This window comes from Sus scrofa, chromosome 10, assembly GCF_054392235.1.
Source record: "Sus scrofa isolate SSC_HxYL_T2T_F1_AM1 chromosome 10, Sscrofa_HxYL_maternal_Yorkshire_Landrace_v2.0, whole genome shotgun sequence".
In the NCBI taxonomy this organism is placed as follows: domain Eukaryota; kingdom Metazoa; phylum Chordata; class Mammalia; order Artiodactyla; family Suidae; genus Sus; species Sus scrofa.
Window position 1 is genome coordinate 24,186,459 of NC_139392.1, and position 21,270 is coordinate 24,207,728.

At 39.1% G+C, this 21,270-nt stretch overlaps 1 protein-coding gene across 13 annotated transcripts in view; it reads left to right on the forward strand.

The window, feature by feature from the left end:
- The first annotated feature begins 642 nt into the window (after positions 1 to 642).
- PTPRC (protein tyrosine phosphatase receptor type C) overlaps positions 643 to 21,270 on the forward strand; it is a 118,729-nt gene continuing 98,101 nt past the window's right edge. For all 13 annotated transcript variants that reach the window (XR_014817543.1, XM_003130596.7, XM_084979395.1 and 10 more), the window contains exons 1-2: positions 643 to 724; positions 806 to 921. Coding sequence is in view for 12 of the 13 variants with exons in the window: in XM_003130596.7 (XP_003130644.6) it covers positions 849 to 921 (73 nt within the window). In the remaining variant the exon portion in view is untranslated. The remainder of the gene's footprint in view (positions 725 to 805; positions 922 to 21,270) is intronic.

Here is a 21,270-nt window from a genome sequence, read left to right on the forward strand (position 1 = left end):
CCAAGAATTTCTCAAGTCAAGAAGCATTCATTTTTTGAAGCAAGATTTGCTGAAGTTGAAGTGACTTTCCAATTCCATCCCTGGCCCCACAGGGATATCTGTGAAAGCTCTGGGGGCAAAACTGCTAAGCTCTCTGAGAGTACTTTTTGCATAGGATATAGTTGGATGGCTAAATTGTCATTATTGCTGGGTTTTGAATGCCTTCCTGGTAAATGATACTGATGGGCAAAAATAACCAGATAGCTGCTTATTTTTTTCATTCGTTTGGTCATTGTAACACAAAGACAGGCATTTTAAAACTTCATTCAATTAGTATATCCTCTTAACCCCCATTTTGCTTTGCTGATTCTGTGTTATCATCTTTTAGGTAAGAATGTTAGGGATTTTTTTCTTGGGGGGGGATATGGTGTTTTTTCATGGCAATGAATACTCCATGAGAATTATTATGTGGATGCTTAAAGCACACCTACCTTGAAGGGAAAATCTCTTAAAAGGCCCGCTAACTCAGCCTAATTACTTGAATTAAGGAAGTAAGATGTCTTTGCAGTGACTTTGAACAACTTTCTTGACTTCCTGTAAAGAGGACCCCTTTAGAGCATTTTGGAGAAGTTACTAAAACCGAATCTGACATCACCACCTAGCAGTTCATGTAGCTGGCGAGTGGTTCGGTCTTAGGGTAGCAGAGAAGGAAATTGCTCCCTCTCTGATAAGACGCCAGTGAAGAGTATGCCTTCATTTCTTTTATTTTTGATTTGGTTTCTCAGAGAAACACGTTCACGGAGATAACCATTATTTTGCCTTTCAGAAGGACGCATGGTGTTTCACAGGAATACGGCTGATTTCCAGATATGACCATGGATTTGTGGCTTAAACTTTTGGCATTTGGCTTCGCCTTTCTGGACACCGCAATGTTTGTTACAGGTAAGTGCAAGGAAATTCATATTTCCTTAGGTGTTTTTTTTTTTTTTCCTTCTTTCTTTTCTTCTTCTTCTTTTTTTTTTTTTTTTTTTTGGTAGAAGGACATTGGTTTGAAAATAAGTTAAGAGTTGTTGACTATAGGAAACAAGCTGTAAAATGGTCAAGGCTATTGTTGCTCAGAGAGACATAGCTTGCTGTGTGACAGAATACATTGTTTCTGTTTAAAAAGGCATACATATTTGGCCAAAAAAAAAAATCACAATTTAAAAGACAAACATGGTCTCTCCCTATCTTGGTTTACAAACTGTTCAAGGACATTACAATGCAACGTTGTTACTTGACTTTCCAAATATACAAATATAAGTTTATGAAAGTCTGAGGAAATTTTAAAAGCAAAAGAAGTAAGATTTGTGTTTTTAACAAAGCATGGATTTTGAAAAGTCGCAATATGGCTTTGCTTGCCTGGGAGCTCCTTTTCGGACCAGGAGTTTGCTTCCTCAAATTTTGATTATGAATACAATATTTTATTGAATACTTTGTTGTATGGTAGTTTAAAATAATACCCAGGGGTATTCAGTTAAATACTGACTTGTTGCAAATTCTTATCACAGAATATACTTTAAATCAAGGTTTGGGTTTCTCACCATAGTTTTGATGATTATTTGCTTTGAAAATTCTTACGGGGCCACCGCCCTTCCTGGGTGATGCCTAACTGTTGGAACCTTAATGAGACTAAAATACTTAAACTCTTGAGAATCATGCAAATGCTGTATTCTATAGAAAATTGGAACTGAATGTACCTCTGGTACCTATTCAAATTTGAGATCCTTTTACCCTTATGATCTATTTCATGGGTATTTCTTGAGTGGTTTCAGTTTGGGTCAGGGAGTACATTTTGGTTGTTATGTACCGTTCCTCCTTATGCTATAGTTATTTTTTTTTAATTATTGAAAGGATATTTAAAATGGTGTTGTGGGAGATTTCAAAATAAATCAAAAGAAAACCGGAAACATTATTTTTTGAAAAATTGCTTACTGTAATTCACTTTGAAATCTTTTTTTTTTTTTTTTTTTTTCATTTTCTGCCACTCTCCCTTCCTCTAAGAGCCGGGGCCGTAGCTACCTCCTGAGCATGCTACACTGTTCATTTACATTTTGTGTACCCAAGGACAGTAGAAAGCAGTGTGCATAGTGCTGCAAAAATAGATTAAAAATGTTCATATAGGTACAGCATTTTGTCTTAGTACATGTAATGTTTATCAAGTGACCATCACTGTAAAGTTGCTTATCATAATAAAAATAATGTATAAAGAATAATAAGTTCAATAGGGTGGTAATATTATCATAAATCAGAGCAAATTTTTATTAAAAATTATCACTCAGGAGCTGATGCAAAACATTTCTAAATGAGCAGAAAGAAATACAGAAACATTTTTTAGGTCACAGAGCAAACCACCATAAAAAATTTCAACTCAGTCTGCTAAGGATTTTTACCATAAGAAACATCTTTGAATTTATAATCTGAATAGGGGTCTAAAGTGTTCTAGAAACCTTTAAGCCAATTTTGCTGAATAGTTTATACTATGACTAAATGGATAGATATATGTAGATTTCTTTTGAAAGGTCAAGTTTAACTGCATTTGTTTACACAAATATTGAGAGAAGACATTTTTCTAGTCTTCCTGCCACACACACTCATTTTTGGAGAAATATATAGATATATTTATCCAGGTGTGCACATCTTGTTTATCACCCTTTTCGGTCTCGAGAGAGATTTTGTGATTCAATACATAATTTTGGCAGTTATTAATGCTTCAAATTATATACTTTTCTTTATTACTCAGTTGGATTATAGGTTTTAACTTGATGTGTTAAAATTGAGTTTAGTGTTTGTAGGAAGTATGAGGCATCGCATTTACATTGTGTATTCTAAAGGCCTAAAGAAATGGAGCCAAATGGAGAGAGACAGCAATGCATACCTTGACGCACAACTCAGATGTGATATTTAATCACTTAAAAAATACAAATATGGGCAAGACCATAGTTAACTTTTGCTGGGACGGTACCAATGCTGGATTGAGTTTTGCAGGGACGTTGGTAACCTCTTTGCTGTGCCTCTTTGCCATGATGACTGGAAACCAACACTTTTTTTTAAATTTCTAAGTAATTCTAGGGGACAGTGATGGTTTTGAGAATTCAGGTTGGGGAGAGGGGTCTCTCCCTCAAATAAAGGTGTAAGGCCAGGCCAGTCTGCTGTGTCCTAACATAACAGCTATGCATACACAAGTTATGTGAGTTATGAGTCATAACGGTTAAGAGTCGTTTCCTGGACATAATTTTTCATTTTTCCATCTACTTGAAAAAGAAATAGCTCATGTTACAAACATGTACTTTCTCTTGCACCTTGTAGGTGTTCAATACAAATGATGAATGGAACTGGATCACCCATCCTATTAAGTCTTAAATACACGACAAGGGAGAAATGTGGGGGCATGAGAGTGATTAGGTAGGGAGTTTTTGAAACATTTTCCCAGTACACATCTGCCTGGGACCGTTCACGCTGCTAGAATTTGACATGCATTTTGTTAGTGGCCCAGTAAGGGGAAGCTGGGGATCTGCCTTCTTATTCCTCACTTGCTTTAGGTAACGAAGCACTGGGTCGGCACACTCAGCTTGAGCTAAGTCTTTGCTCTGCTCTGGGCTGCATGGTTTTCTTGTATCATTGACAAGTAACTAGTGTAAGAATATAGGTATTTCTACACTGCTTTGTACACTTACATATGCCTATAGTTATACACACATATATAGACATAGCAGTTATAAGTGTGTGTGTGTGTGTGTGTGTGTGTGTGTATAAAAGCTACATAATACACACATGTATATATGGGCCTGTCTATCCTCTACCTACTGGCTCTCCATCTTTGTCTGCTTTAAAAAAATGATTATACTGAAATATATTTGATTTACATGGTTGCGTTCAGCTTTGCTCTACAGCAAAATGATTCAGTTTGTGTGTATATTCTTTTCATATTCTTATTCATGATGGTTTATCGCAAGACATGAAATACAGTGCCCTGTTCTATACTGTAGGACCTTGTTGTTTATCCAGTCTAGATGTAATAGTTTGCACATATTTGTCTGTTTTTAAATATTCTGTTTCCTCCAGCCTCGGTCCTCAGCCAGTTTTACTCTTGTTTCCTGCTCTCAGACGTCCTTACCGTCACTTTGTATTGATCCAGACTCTCTGTGTCCAGACTCACCCCTTGGAGGGGTGGAACCTACTCTCTTTCCTAAATTTAATCTTGTTTTGTTGTATTTAAAAAAAGAAAAAAAAAAAAAAAAAAGAACCGCAAGGGTGAGAGAGAATTTGAAATATACAGACCCCAAGGTCTATCATTTTACTTTTTCATCTCTCAGCCCCCCCTTCATCGCCTTTGCCATCTTTTTCATGTGTGCCATTATCATTGTTCACCTGCAATGTGGGAATTGCTTCCTAATCTGTCTGAAGTCTCATCCATCTCTTTTCACGTCCTACAACTTAAACACTTAAAAGAGGGAAAAAAAAAACAAAAACCAACAACCACCCTCTGACACATCTCATTGCCTTGGCAGACATTCTAAACTTCTTGCCAGACCTCAGAGTCCACCAACAGGCTAGGAGCAGGGCTGGGAGCAGGGATCTTTTATGTATTTATTTTTCCTTTTTCTTTTCGGATTGACTAAAACAGAACAGGCAGGAGGTTGTTGCAACAATCGGCCTCTCTATACTTCCTTGAGACTTCTGAAGCTCTGTGCAAAGGCTATTTCCCCTCTAACCTTCTCTTCCGTCACTTTCGCCACAACATAGCTCCCCTGAAATTGAATCCTTATTATCACCTTTCCTTGGCATTCTTCACAGACTATTTCGATTGGTTGCGGTTGGCATTATTACTTGCCATCAGAGCATTGCTGCCACTGCAACCCGTCTTTTCTTGTATCACCTGTTCTTGATTTCTCACCAGGCCTGAAAAAGGAATGGGCGTTTCTTGACAAAACTGCAGATTATAATAATGGAGGAGAAGGGGGAGGATAAGAACATTTTCAGAAAAAAAAAAAAGGACAGGAAAAGAAGAAACATGAGATGAAAACATTAACCAGAGGCAACGTGGAAGGGTGGAGGCAGTGAAATAATTTACCAAGATTAAATAAAATAATTTAGGATGTAGATATTTATGGGCTTTGCCTTTTTTGGGTTCCTTTTTCCTTCTTTCATCTCCTTCTTTCATCTTGTATCTGGAAGGAGCCTCCTGATTTCTTAAAAATCCGTCATTGAGAGATATTCCCTTGATCTACTCTTTGGATGGTCTTGCCAGCGGCATTTCATTGGTGCATCAGTTTTCCTTTTAGGTCCAGAGGTCCATGGGCAGGAAAGTAAGGGATGCAGAGGTGGGTACTCATAGAGCCGGGAACAGGACATCCGGAGTCAGGTCCAGCCCTCTGGTACCCACATGGGCAGCGCTTAGTACAGTGCTGATAAAGAACTGTTTTCAAGGTGGAAGACAGCTCACTTTGCCAGTTGCCTAGCGTGCACACAGAAAGTCTGTGGCAGTCTGGGCATCATTTCTCACTAGCTAATGGGAGGATGACTTTCGATCCGTCTGAGTAGGTAAAGAGCAGAGATTTGCAGGCAGGTGGGTGAACACACAGCGCTAATGCAGGCAACGTTGTGTGTTCAGACCACGTGTATGTACGTGACTGCTGCAGAGAAAGAAAAGTGTCATCGCCACAGACCTTTCATTTTTTTCAGTCGTCTTATGAGCTTATAGGAATTGTTAGACAGGAGAAAAGACAAGGGAAATTTAACTTAATCTCAGTTCCAACTAATTTCAAAAGAGTTTTGCTGTCAGCACAAGACACCCAAGCGCATATTTGTTGCCTCTCACCAAAGGATCAGTGTTATATAAATTTTGCATACATAAAGACCAGAGCTTTATGGAAGGATGAAGAGAACAAGAAAATATTGAAGGCTACTTATTTAGCAATACTGTGTACCATCTGTTTCTACATAATTCCGAATTATACAGAAATAAAAGTTATAGTAATCATTAGCTTTTGTGGGCACAATCCTTACCAATATTTATATTAGAGAATCATAGGCATGTCTTGTCCATAGCAGCATGTTATCTCAATTTCAGTCTGTCAAGAGTCTGGGGAAGGGCTACTGTAAGCAGAATATTATGGGTGTTCTCAAGAATGCCAGCAAACACAAGAACAAATAAAGAAATGAAAACCTTCCTACTCTTTCAGCTGCAACCATCATAAGTATATACTAAGTCAGTGTTAGTGAAATACTTAAGCATCTTTCATGTCCATCCATACTATCTTCAGGGTATTAGCTTTAGGAAAAAAATAATCAGTAAGATTATCAAAGCTTTTATTAGATGCTTTACTGAAGACCCAAACTCCAACAGACTGAAACATAATTTATGGTGAAGAGCTAGGCAGGGTTTGAAGACTAAACATTTATTTCCTGTTAAAAAGGACACATAATTAGCTAAAGTGAAAAAAAGTTACTTGCCTAAAACTTCAGTTTCCCCTGTAAATATATTGCAAGGGTCACAAAATTATAGCCACCTGCAGTGATATTCAAGTGGCAGTGATGGCCATTCCTAATTACTCCCAACCAAAATATGAGCCCCTGGAGGAAAATCATCAAGCCTCCAACAAAGTGACCTTCTGGAGCAGAAATTAAGAGCTGAGGGCAACTCAGCATCATTCTCATATGGAGCATTAGGAAGTGAATAGCCGGTAAGGTGAATTTGATAAAAATCACTAATAGATAAGAAGACGTTCTCTGCATGGTAAATTAAAAACAAAACAAAAAAAAAACAAAAAAAACCCACCCACATTTGTCCTGATAGTCATGAAAATGGATTAGAGACGCCTGTATAAATATCCATAATGTTAAGAGCTATCAAAGGGACAATAGCAAGGCACCATATTTTAAACATCTCCACTTAAAGAAAAAATCGTTTGTTCACTGATGAAAGAAGTATAAAGCAGCATATGAAATGAGCCAGAAGCCATTCCCAGTTGGAGAAGAGCATAGCAGTTGGAGTGAGAAATGCTTTGGAAATCAAACTTGATGAATTGCACGGTCTGGGTCCTAATCATTTTCTGTCTCTCATACACAGCTTCCTCATCGAGAAAGTGTTGTGAGCATTAAAAGTGATACTATTTTGTGAACATGTTTAGAAACCAAACTATGAGGTGCTCTGCAAAGTTTTACATTTATGGAATCGCCTGAAATCTCAGCGCACAGCTCTTCACACGGAAACATGATCCCGATCATATCTCTTCCTTTGAGAGATTCTGAGAAGATACCGGGGAGGTGGGGTGGCAGAGGCACGAGCTGTTGTAGAATTTCGAATTCTTGCAATTTTGTATCTCCCCCCCACCCCCACCCATCTAGGGGTTTTCAGTTTCCCTGGCTTCTACCTCTTAAATTGTTGATAGAGCCATCCCGTGCCATAGCTCATTTTTAAAGGGGCTTCCAACCTCTTATTGGAACGCTAGCCGAAACCTTGCCTCCTTGCATCCTCACCAAGATAATCTTTGCAAAAGGCAAAGTTCACTTTTGTCCATCCCTCTGCCAATGGCTCCCCATGGGACAGAGAATATACTGGTCCCGCGATCTCAAGGGTGTTTTGACTCAACGTTTATGTAAATAAACACTGAATTAGCATATGTCAACATTTATGAATTTTCCTTGAAAATAGATTTTACACACATACACAGATCCCGCTATGAAGCCAATTTAATTTCCTAAGTATTTTTTATATAACCTGATTAGCTCATTACCAATTTTTCCATTTTTTTATTGTACTGCACCAACGTTCAATGGCATCTATTTTTATTGACTTTTTACAAATGTTATTAAATTCATGAATCGATTCTTATCCACATCACATTTTACCGATGGTAGTGTATGCCTGTGGGAGTTTTCCTTTATGGGATTTGTCTAAGCGCAATTTTCCTAGTCAAACAACACAGGTTGAAATGTCCCCCGAAGTTTTCATTTTTCTTTTTAGTCAGATGCAACATTTCCTGTGTGCACTTTTAGCCAGTGTTGGTTTCTTTCTTTTTTTATTTTCTTTGGGTGTCAGTGTTATATGAAATATAATTTATAGCATATAATTTTTCACCTTCATCCAATTCGAGGTTGGGAGGTAATAGCCACTGTCAGATCTCTTCTCTGTTGCTGGTTCTATTCGTTGCATCCATTTTGTCATTGTGAGCTCTTTCTGAAAGATTTCTTTTGAGGTTTTGCGAGTTTGGGTTATTTCTCAGGTAGCCAGTGCAAACTTCAGGAACTATTTATAGGACTGCTGTAGAGTTTAGCATTGTTGCACTTTAATTCGCTTTCATTTGTGCCAACTTCTTACTAACTTGTAGAATAAAGTTAGTAAAATAAATAGGAGATTCAGCATAAGTTTAAAACGTTCTCAAGTCCAATGGCGGCTAAAGTCAAAATAAGGTGTCACATCCTCCTCCTTTGGTCCTTGTGCATTTAGGAAACATGAAAGCCATTACCATGGCACACACGTGGTTCAGATTTAATCCCTCCAGTTTTCTCCAGCTTTATCTGGAGCTACTTTGTGACATGTACTCTATACTCTTTGTATAACTTTCATTTTTCTAAAAATATAATGTTTACCTGCCTCCAGACTGTTGACCAACAGTTGTGTTTTCTTCCCCCCATCATTTTTTTTTTTAAACTGGGAAAATTATAATTATTCCTCTACGTTGGATTCAAAGGTTGCTTCCTCCAGGCAGTCCTCCTGCACGTCCCCTGGTTTTCCACCCCAGACACACCTGGATCAGTGCTCCTCCAACATGATGGTGCTCCCCAGCCATCTCTTTATCTGGCTGCCTGTCACAGTAGCTGGTGAGCTCCTGCAGGTTTTCAGTGGGTCTTTGCTCATTTGCCAGTGTGTGGAGTTAGTGGATGGTCTGTCACAGTAGCCTGATCCTGTAAGTAGAAAGTACTCAACAACTCACACAAACACGTTAAATTGTCCTTTTGTTGTTGTCATGACTTAAGTGAATTGTTCATGATAAAACTTCTACGTGATAAAAAATTTCAGGGACTAGAAGGAAGAAAAAAATTGCTTAAAACCCTCGCTCACATCTTGTTTTACTTTCTCTCTTCCCCCCCTCTCCTTCTCTCTTTCACACACGTGCTCCTGTGTATAAAATTGCATCTCCCATTTTTTTCTCTAAGTAAACCATGATTATTCTAGGCAACTTGAGACATTCAGAAATGAGTACACGGGAAAAATTAAAATCTCACAGATTATCCTTACTCATCACCTAAACGCTTGATGAGAATTTCATTTTACCAGGCTAGCTAAATCGATTTATTTATTTATTCATTGAATGAGCAAATGTTTTATGGGTGTTTTTCCCATACCATGAGCTGGGAATCCCGTATCCTGTGTCTTTCCTTGTGAAGTGTGTAATCTTGGTATAGACATTTTAAATCTTCCAAGTTCTCTGTAAGCTTCCTCCTCAAAGTAATCATATACCTTGAAACAGATCATTATGTTGTGTTCTCAATGCTTGATGCATTATAAATTATTCCTCTAAAATCTACATCTAGTACACTATTTAAGTGAAACATCTAGACCCCCATTCCAATAAGAATTCTTTGGTTCTAGAAGCTTTGGAGCTGCCACTGAGTCGTGTAGATTATGTTTAGATATTTAATAAGTGAAAGTGGTAGATTTGAAAAGGAACCAGAGCATTTGTTTTGGTTTGCTTGCTTTATGACCTAAACTGAGAATAAAAGATTCACTTGGAGAGAAATCTTAAATATACACACAGCACATAAATAAATCCTCAATTGTTTTGGGAGATCATCCAAAGTAATTTTCCAAGGTCACCAGCTCATAAGGACTGGGGAGTTGTGGGGTGAAGGCTGAGATTTCACGCTAAGTCTATCTGACTCTGCGTCTATTTTTTCTGTCTTCTTAATGGTCAGCTTAGCAATCAGGTAACTCAGGACATGACTACATGATGGCAGGCAAATCACAGCAAGACCGAAGGGCAGTTGATAGTTTCTTGGGGCTCATTTGTGTGAAATATGCATTAATCCCCAACCTCCTGACTCGCTACATGAATGAACCACTGCACACTGAGCCACATCTCTATCTATAGCAAGATCAAAGGCTGTGTCTCCTAGAAAAAGCAGAAAGACATCTTTGATTAATTTGTCTTTACTATGAATGTTGATGCCACATTAATAACACAAAAGTGATGTGTTAATATCATCTTGAAAAGGTTCACAAAGTCTGCCTCCAGGTGAGTGATATGATGGAAATAATGGATTTTCCCCCTACATAAATTGTATTTGACATTACAGAAAGGGAAAGCCATTGACTAATTTACCAAAGTATATAATATAGAGTTTTTTTTTTTTTTTTTTTTTTTTTTTGAAGTGCAAGGGAAGTTACTTGACCTTTGTTAAACACTTCGATCATGGAAAATGCATGAGGTTCTCATCTGATTCCAAGAAGTGTTAACACCAGATAAGCTTTTCATAGTCATCCAAGACGCATTTTAAATGAACCAGGTAGAGCTATCTTACAGTCTCCTACTCCAGGAACAAGCTGGTGATGACTTCAGGGAAAGTAAAGAAAAATCTGTTTGTTGTTTGGTTACTATGATGAAGGTGGGCTGCCAATCAGATAATTCTGATTTGGTTTCTACTTTGGCTTCTCAGACTTGGGTGTCCAAACCCCCTCTTGGTTTCTAAACTAAGATTTTAAGGTATGCCCAATAAACCCTGTCTTTCTACTTTCCAGTGATCCATGATTTTATTTTCTGAATTTACTCCTTGATACTGCAGGCAGCATCCAGATCTAGAAGGGCTAAGAAAACATAAAGGAAGTGAAAGACATCAATTCAGAGTTCTGCCTGTGAAAGCGAGGGATGAGAGGAGAGAGGTGGGTGTGGGAAGGAAAAGGGTTAGGGAGCTGATGAAGTGATTTAGAGAGAATGATAGAAATGTCAGAGGCAGACGAGCTCTACTTTTAAAGGGTTTAAGACATTAGTTGTTCCTTCTTGCCTGGGCTCCATTCTGAGCTTTCCACTCATGAAACAGTGGCAAATTACCTTGAAATTGTTCAGCTTCCTTATCTGTAGACTAGGAACAATAGCGGTGGTTTCTTCAATGAGTCAATTTATTCCCTGATGCCATTGTTTTGAGAGCCCCTACTATGTGCTAGGAACTATGCTAAGGGCTGACATAGTGGTAAATAAAACAGAAAAGGTACCAGCTTTCACGACGCTTTCATCTTAGCAAGAGAGACAGCAAAAAACCGAACATGGCATTGGGACAATTTCAGATATCGGTTAAGCGTTGTGAAACAAAGCAGTATTATTCATATGATAGAGACTGGTCTGACCGGGGGTTGGATGACTTTTGAGACAGTGTGATCAAAGAAGTCGTCTTTGAAGAAGTGTCGTTAAGCTACGTGTTGGCCGACAGGCATGTAAAGATTCACGTGACGAGGAACTAGCAGGTGCAAAGACGTTTGGACAAAGCAAACGATTGGTGGATTCAAGGCACAGGAAGGAGGTCGGAGACTTGCAGTATGTAGGGTACAGGCTGAGAGGTGTGTGGAGAGGAGGGAGAGAGAAGCCGAGAGAGCAGGTGCCGCAAGGCCTGCTGGGAGTGGAACGAATGTGGCCTCACCCTGAGTGCAATGGGAAGAAGCCCTTTGGAATGCTTAGGCGGGGACTGCCCAAAATTGTTTTTCCATATTAAGACACTACTCCGCCTGCTGTGAAACAGCAGACTGGAGGTAAGACAAAGCCTAGGGACTAGTTAGCAGCCAGTTGAGTGGGTAAAAGGGAGTAAGAGGTGGGTGTCTGAACCAAGTGTGGACAGTAAAAGAAAAGACAGATTCATACAGGACCCAGGGTACTTGCTGTGCAGAAGAGAACTGGGAAGTTTTACAGAATGAGCTTATTATTATTATTTTTTTTTTCGCCATGAGCAGTCCCGATGGGAAACATCTCAGGTAGGGGGTGATAATTAAGATTCTGTTTTGTCCTTGGGAATGCTAGAATTCCCACTGGACATCAGCAAGTTAGCTGGAGCAGAGAGTGAGGGCTCCCTAGGTCTTGATTGGAAGTCACTGTGTGCAGATGAGATTTAGAGACCAGGGACGACTCTGAGAGCGCTGGAAGAATGCTCAGGTACAGGAGATCCTGAGCCCTGGGGACACTACATGTTTAAAGAGATTGGAAGGAGGTTTTGGAGCAGAAGGGGAGAAGGTGCAGCCCATGAGGGAAAGGAGAAGAGTATCTTACTTTTGATCTTGAAAAAAAAAAGAAGTTTGATCTTGAAAAAAAAAAAGAAGTGATGGTTGTGAAGGGCTTAACCTCTTTGCTGGCATATCACCAGAAACGAGTAAATTCTACTAAAAATCCAAATTCATGTCTCCTCTTGAAAGGTTATTGAACAGTGATTGTGAACATAGTAATTCATGGCCAAATACTCCCACTGAACTTTAATATTGGCACAAAAGTAAATATGAAGGAAGTTATAATAATATTGGGGAGAATTAAATGTCTTCTACATATGTACGCTATACATATGTGTATACACATATATACACATATATATTCCTTGCTATCTTAGCTCTTAAAAAAGGTGCAACTTAAAGTAATTTGTTTTAGTAAAATCCATGTAAAATATCTTGAGAGACTAGTGAGTTGGGGATTTAACCAAAAATGTCTTAAAAAGACAATGCTGTGTTGACTCCCTCAGTGGGGACTTGGTTTTCATTCTTAATGATAAAAGTATCTTTAAATACTACTTAAGCCAATACTTGGACAGGTTGGGGGGTTTGTTGAGAGCTAATTCATCCCTTAAGAGGCTTATTTCTTTTTTTTAAATTGAAATACAGTTGATTTACAATATTGTGTTTGTTTTATATATACAACAAAGTGATTCAGATAGGTAGTATTTTTCAGATTATTTTCCGGTATAAGATATTGAATACAGTTCCCTGTGTCCTATAGTAAATCCTTGTTGCTTACTCAATTTTATGCATAGTAGTTTGTATCCATTAAGCCCATAGTCCTAATTTATGCTCCTCCCCCCCCTACCCCTTTGGCAACTGTTAAGTTTGTTTTCTAGGCTTGTGAGTCTGTTTCTGTTTTGTATATAGATTCATTTGTGCTCATTTTGTAGGTTCCACATATGGGTGATCTCATATAATATTTGCCTTTCTCTGTAAGAGGCTAAATTTCTAAAGCAAGTTTTAAATCCTTCGTTTCTTTGAGAAAATCGACAGCAACTGGCTCTCACATAGGCTTATATTAAGTGGAACCTGAAGCCTTGATAAAGGTGCAGCATATAAGTAGAGATTTGTCCTTTTTGAGGTCATACATAAATAAGATTTCACGTCCAGGCTTGGCAGGTTTTCTTAGGGTTACATCTTTAGAGCAACTTAGCTTTGTGTTCACTGGGAATTAACCTGCAAGAAAAGCAGTGCTGATCATACATCACGTCCACATCTGTAAGTATGGTCTCAGGTCACATAGGTATAAAAACCATTGTCAAGTCCAACCTATGCTCTTGTATCTCTTAGTGTGTTTCCCAAAATTTATCCTAAGATTTACTGATTATTGCCCCCTCAAGGGGGGATAGCTAAATTTCATTTTCCTTGTTCTAATTTGAAGTACTAAGACGGGGAAGGAAGGAGAAGGAATAAGCCCGGGACGCCTTCTGTGGGCCTGGCACCCTGCACGATGCTTCACCTGCTCTGTGGCCATCTCACCTCCCTCTGTTTCCTACATTCAGAATTTTTCAGAGTAGCAAATAAGTGTCCCAATGGTCCTTGGTCTCTAGTTTTCATAGAGGATAGCAGAATTGAGATTAAACCCAAAGAGTAAGACATCTAAATATGACTGATGTTTATTTTTGTATTATGGAATTTTGCTTAAGTTGAAAAAAAGGTACAACTTTCTCTTCCAGCCCTGCTGTGTTTTCATATGGATATAGAGCATCACTTAGGTACCTCTGCTTCATGACGAGTGCCTGCAAGCTGGGGGTTGGGTGCGGAGGAGGGAATGAGAGAAAGAGGGCCATTTATTGCAGGCAGTATCTTAGTGTGTGGGAAACAGATAATCATGCATGTGCGTTTATCATCAGTGAATCAGATAGCATAGTTGCTGGCATGCCCCAAATCTACCTGTATGTAACTAGTAGGGAGATAAAATCCTGGTGACCCTAAGTGATCCATATTCACATGTGTGAGTTCAATTATAGAGCAAATATCCCTTTATTTGCCTATTGTTAGGGGGATAAAAGTTCCAAGGAGGGAAATGACTTTCCACCTACATCAAAGAGTGCTAGGCGCCTTTCCAGTGTGAATAGCTGTGATGCCTGCTTGCTCCCTGGTAACTTTAGAACAAATGGAACCCATGAGTCCACCTACAGGTCCAAGAAAGAGAGGTTTTTAATGGAGGGAGATCATTTTCAGGGTGACCTACAACAGAAAATCACCAAAACCTTTGAAATTCAAGATGATGCCTGTGCTAAGGCTGGGAGGTGGTACTGTGATGAGGGCTGTGGCCTAAGCCAGATACAATGGAAGGAGAACGTCAAAGATGAGGAAATAAAAATCATAGGAATCACTTTAGTTGTCCAGCGTACAATCTGTGCCCGTTTTGTCACATTCTATTTTTCAGGAGCATTATAACACTAAAGATGCTTTCTACAAACATCCATTTAACTATACCTATTTTCCCCATCTACCTTAATTAGTCAATTTTCAAATCACACACACACACACAAATGCCTTATGCTCAAAGAATCCAAAATGACTCTTTTGCCATCCTTAAAGAATGCCTTCTCTTAAACTAAATTTTAATAGTCACATCTCCAAGTAGGGGGTGGTTACAGAAAAGGAATGAGAAGGCACTTTACAAAGTGTAATAACATGAAATCATATAAGGGATACTTCCTTTATTTAAGCTTTTGGAAAGCTATAAAAGAGTACCCAGTTCTGTTATTACTGTCATCATTAGCTTCTTTTTTGGTTTTTCACTTTAAGAAGTGGCGTAAAAGTTGAGGTCTTGACTTCAGAAACAAGAGGTGTTTGCATATGAATCTATAAATCAAAAATACAGCAAGAGAGAATGCTCAGCCACTGTCAACATGAACTCTGATTTTATAATTAAACTATTCTATGAACATCTATATTTTCTAAAGTGAATTGGACTAAAGAAAAGAAAAAAAAAAATCAATGCAACCACCAAACCCTGGTTAAATGGACTCTTTGGTGTCTGTTTTGTCAGTTTATGAAAGAAAATGCTTATCATAGATCTATTTTTTTTTTTTTGCTCAAAGAGTAGCCTTTGTTATATTTTCAATCAAAGTATTTATATAACATTTCTGAAAAAAATCCATGTGCCTTTTATTTTAATTCCGATGTATTTGAACGTATATTCATATAAAATGATAACATCATTTTATTCCATTCCATATTTAATGTAGAAGATACTACTGTAATTCTTTTAAAACAAAAGAAAAGTGTACCTTCATTTAAAAGTCCTTTTTGGCTCTCCTTGGCCATGAATTTTCTCAAAAGTAACACTTCCTAAGGATGTCAGATACTATAACTTGCCTTTCATTCTAGGCCTCAATTTTATGAGCTGAACATCTGGATTTGATGACAGGAAAATATTTCCTTCCGCTGACTTTTCTAATAATCTTTTCGTACAGATACACAGGCCTCATGGTTGTTAGTAAAATTGACATGATTTTAATATCTACTGTTTTAACACACAGTGGATTGTGGGATTTTCAGTGGCTTTTTCTAATTAAATACATTTTAAATTCCTTATAAAAACAATGTTAAGAGCCACTCTAAAAAGTATTAGGGCCACAGATGTTTTCCTTTATGCTGTTAATTGATTGAAGGTCCATCCAAATGTTGTTAAAACGTCCAGAGGTTAACAATAATGATAGCACATGGGTCAGATTAAAATTCTTTTTGTGCAAAAAAGAAAGACTGGAAAGAAAAAAAAAAAAAGAAATGGTTGCCTTTTCTCCTTCCCATTAAAGAAAAATTAGCTAGTGGAATGAAACAGCAGCCTGGCATCTGCAGCGCCTTTCCCTTATGTTATAATAGAAATGTATTTAAAATTTAAATAGCATTTAAAATTTATGCACCCAGGTTATAGGTACCAGGTTTGTTTTTAGTGAAACGAGAACTCTCTCTTTCCAGCTCTTGTCCTACTTTACAATTATTGCGAATCATCTATGGACCTCTTTAGTTTTCAGTAGAGAGCAACATAGCAAGCAACTTTGGTCTCTCCCTCGAAATGCATGAGCATGACAATTAAAATGTAAAAACGAGGTAATTTTTCTTGTCTGCTATTTGAAACAACTGAGAATGAATGACAGAGCCATGAATAGCTTGGGAGCTTGTTTTGCCTCAGGAAATGTATCAACGGATTGGATCTGCCCAACAAATTCATTTACATCTGTAAGAACACCGTGCTGCCTACATGGCTGATTTTTCTCTTATTCTTATAGTCTTTATCTTTGCATGTTTATGATAGAAATAAGTTAATCTGTGCACAGGATAGAAAAGGACCAGGAGACCTCATCTTCCTCTTAAAATCAGAGACTGGTGAGGGGCTCTTTTATTCCTGTTGCTTTATTTTTAGATAGTGCTCTTGAATTTTCTTAGGCTCTTCACTGCTTACTGAGAGTCGAGTTTTGGTCAAAATGCTGTTTTATTTTGTTTGGTTTTCTCGTGTTCTAATGAGTAGCACTATTTCCTCTTTCTTGGAGGGTTGGGATTCCTAAAAAGTTAAAAAAGAAAGAGAAAAGGAAGAGGGAGACTACATGAATGGGCATCTTTATTAGTTGCACAGTAAGACAATTCTAGAGGAATAAAAAGACTCTAGAAATCACCTATGTTAATGCATCCATTTTACAAATGAAAAAACTGAAACTCAAGAACATCTAGGGACTTGTTCTGTCTTATACCCCCAAGGAGGGATCTTGGTCCAGAATTCCTCCTGTCCACACAAGGTACGTAGGCGTCTACCTGGCAAAATGAGGTGAGTATCAGATTAAATCTTCAGGGACAAGTTCTGACTCTAAACGCTACCTCCCATTCTTTTGGCCTAGATGTAGACTCTGATGTGTGTGGCTGGGTCATCCCTCGATGTCTTCAAACCTCAGTTCCCTGTTCAGTGAAGTGAACTGCTGATCCAGTTCCTCTTCTTGAGCATGCCTGGTATTTGGGGCTGGATAGCTGGGCTGCCTCTTGCATGGCAGGATGGTTCACCCACCTCCCTGGCCTTCGAAAGCTAGATGCAGCCGCAGCCCTAACCCCTTCTCCCCTCCCCCACCATCAGGACAACCAAATGTCCCTACAAGGGCAAACTTTGCCAGCCCTTGCCACCTTCCTCGAGAACCAGTGGTTAAGCTGAAATCATTTCTTTAGGACTCCTCCCGCAGCATTAATTGTACAAGTCTAGAGGACCAAGTTAACTCTTGGCTGGCTCAACAGGAAGGACCCACCAGACTATTTCTGACTTAAAAGGTCAGAAATAGTCACCGGTGAGATTTTTACTGTAGTCCTGAGTTAGTAAATATTGGAAAGGTTTAAGAAGATGTAACAAAGCAATATAAAAAAATTTACTGACTGTAAGGGGTATCTTTTTTTTTTTTTTTTTTTAGGGCTGCACCTGCGGCATATGGAGGTTCCCAGGCTAGAGGTCCAATCAGAGCAACAGCTGTGGCCACAGCCGCAGCCACAGCCACAGCCACACTAGATCAGAGCTGCATCTGCAACCTACACCTCACGGCCATGCCAGATCCTTAGTCCACTGAGTGAGGTCAGGGATCGAACCCACAACCTCATGGTTCCTAGTTGGATTTGTTTCTGCTGTGCCACGATGGGAACTCCATTTTTTTATGTAACAATTATCCGTGTATTAATCCGTTGTCCTCCAAAGCACACCAACAATTCAGTTATTATTTCATAGATTAATAGGGACCTGCTGCACATCATAGGTTCCTCTCTGAGACCAATTTCAACTGTGAATGTTGTTTCTGATAAGATTTGCTGGAACAAGCATTAAGTGTTTCATGGCAAGAAGGGTCACAGATGTCTTTTCATTCCTTGCACATGGAAGAAATAGACACCTACTATCCTTAGTTTTTAAATTGAAAGATGTTTTTTCTTCCCTTTCTTTCCCTCTTCATCCCTATTTTTCCCCCAGTGCATCCAGATACATGCGGGTAGGATGTGAAAGCCTCATACAAGGCAGGGTAAGAACAGGAGCTACAAAGGGAGATCAGAAACTTGTTTAGCAACTGGTGCAGCTCTGCGTTCACAGGGCTACTTTTTTTGTCAGGCGTTGCTACAAGTTCCCCGAGGAAGTTTACTGACTGATGGTTTTACAAGAAATGCTTGTCATGGAGATGGAGGGAGGGGGGGCACACAAGGAAAGTTTACTTGCTGTAAAGTGGGAGCTGAGAGCTCACATAGGTTGGTTAGGTTCTGCCAGATGGAGATAAAAACTGACGCAGCCACATCCTGTGACTAGAAAGTTCTGTTAAAGCTGGCAGAACTCTATCAGGGAGTAGCTAGACAAAGGCACTAGACAAGGAGATGCAGTTAGAGGGGGGACAACCAATTTTATTTAAATTAGTGCTTAGAGAACCCTTGAAATGCAGCATAGGGTAGAATTAAATCCTTTGACGCCTCTTGTATATATGCATAGGAATATCTAAAATCAAGATTTTGATCAGTCCTTTTTTTTTTTTTTTCCTAGTAAAGCAGACTTTGGGCTGAAATCCAAAACTTTTTCTTATTAGAGCAGAGACGATTACCCACATCTTTTTCCTAATCCTAGTGTTGATCATTGATTTTTCAGAACATTAAATTTTTCTGAGTGTACTAATGGAGAAACGAGTCTTTTCCGATACTGAATCCTCTCACTAGATTACTGGTATTTTAGGTTTGTTTGGGTTTTTTTTCCTAAAAGAAATTCGACTTTTATAAGTCAATCTATTTTCTGTTTTCAGTCTATTTTCTGTTTTACTTCCTTGTCACACAAGGAAGACTTTATTTCTCCCTCAGCTAAGCTACCAGCTGTCAAGAATAAAATGCTTTTCATTCTGAATAGAGAGAGATTCATTATAGATATTCACCTAAAAGCCCAAACGTACCTGAATGAGGTGTACTTAGGTTTGTGGGTAAAAACTGATTGTCCTTTAAAAGAAAATAAGCAATGTTTTCCTTTTAGTCTCTTTTGCTCCTTCCGGGTTCTGACCAAGCCCAGAAGCAGAAGTTGCAAAACCTTGTGAGAAAACGTTTGCTTTACTTGTTTTCAATCTCCACCCAAATGGAAATACCAGAAGTCTGAGAGGAAAGTCCATTCTTGCTAAATGCCCGTTTCGGAGCTGCATCTCCCTTGCAGGGTTCTGGTTGCTCTTGACCCATTCACAGTGGCTGCTTGTGGATTGACATCCCCGCCTTCATCCTGTACGAATTCTTGTAGGTTTCTTGTCACCACGGGCTTCCTCCATGTGCCGTAAAATTATGCATTGGTAGCCTCTCTTCCCTGCTTTACAGAATCCATCTCTTTATGTTTCGATGCTCCATGAATGTTAAACTAAACTGAATACCAGCAAGCAACTTGTGGCACTGCCCAGTTTTTGCACTGTTTGGGGAAGAGGTTGAGGTGCGTGTAGATTGCCTCCCCATCCACGCCCCTCCCAATGCCCACAGGGACCCCTTCTGATCCTTGTCTCTTTGGAATGCCCTTCCTTATCTGTGTGTTCCTTTCTCCCTGCAATCCTGTCAGGGCCTCTCCAGAATGTCTTTTCCTTATTGGCTTTTTGTTTTAAATTGTAATCAATTGTTATTTCCCCCAATACATTTTTTTTCTACTGTAGAGCAAGGTGACCCAGTTACACATACATGTATCCATTCTACTTTCTCACATTATCATTTCTCACCATCGGAAGTGACGAGACATAGCTCCCAGTGCTACACAGCAGAGTTCCTCTTTGGCTTTACATCCTTAGTACCTGGCATCAGAGGGCAGCTTTGAAACATAGATTTATTGATTCACAGGAAATGAATGAACAAACAAACCCTTATAACTCTTTGAGGCGATTCATTCTTATGGGAATATTTTAGACTGTTTTGTAGAGAGACAGGTACTGCGGACTGGTACTCTGATGAAAAATGGTCAACCATTGAGCTGGAGCCATGTCTTCTTAGGTTACTTTCTTACATCAGGAGGGGGCTAAAGTAAGGCGGTGGGTACTCTGAATAACTAAACTCGTGACAACAAGGTGCATAAATGTGTCACTTCCTGGAGACAGAATGGCCTGGACAGCCTAGAATGTTCACCAGGACTTACCAATCTCTAGCGTATGAGAAAATGCTTCTTCCATGTGAAGGGGTCCCTGTTCTAGAGCCTTTAACTTGGTGTCTCACAGACCAAGGTAACAAGTGCTCTGTGCCTCTTCCTCCCTTTCCTGTCCCCTCTCACCCCCCCAAAAGGTGGTTAACACTTTGGTATTTGTGACCTGGGAATCCTAAATAAAACACGTCCCTCTCTCTCTGCCTCTCCCCCCACCTCCCTCCCTCTCTCTCTCTCACACACACACACACACACACACACACACACACACAAATACACATATGACAAGAGAATGAAATTGCTCTTCTGTTCAAATACCATTTTCTGGAAAATTATGATAATTCAGTCCCCCTCCAAAGACTTGAATGGTACAACTGCCTGAAAGGTTTTCATGATAATCAGAAACCTGGTTCTCTCTACCCGTTGGAGTCAAGGTCTCTAGAAGGAAAAGCATTTTGAATGCCAACCATTTGAGAGTGGTCCTACCTTACAGGAGGAGTGTGTGGAAAATATCCACCACAGCGGGGAGTGTTCTGGCTTGGCTGTGGAACATCAGAAAGATAATTTTCTTCCTAGCCAAGATTTTAGGAAATATATATTTTTTTTAAAGTCCTAATGGTGAACTTAAAATTAGGGGGCAAGTTACACCAAGTAACACAAACACTTTTAGAGAGATGAGATTCTATTTCTTTAAGGTTGGAAACTTAGATGGACTCAGGAGACATGTGGGTGGCATCCAGAGGAGTCTCTGAGGAGCAGGAACCAACATCCTTATACTTTGATCTCTGCCTTTTTTGATTGTCATGGTCACTAGACACCCACTGTGTCACAGCAGTCATTGGCTTATTTTCTCCAAATACTCCACAAATGAGCATGTTCTGTGCCAGGAGTCAGG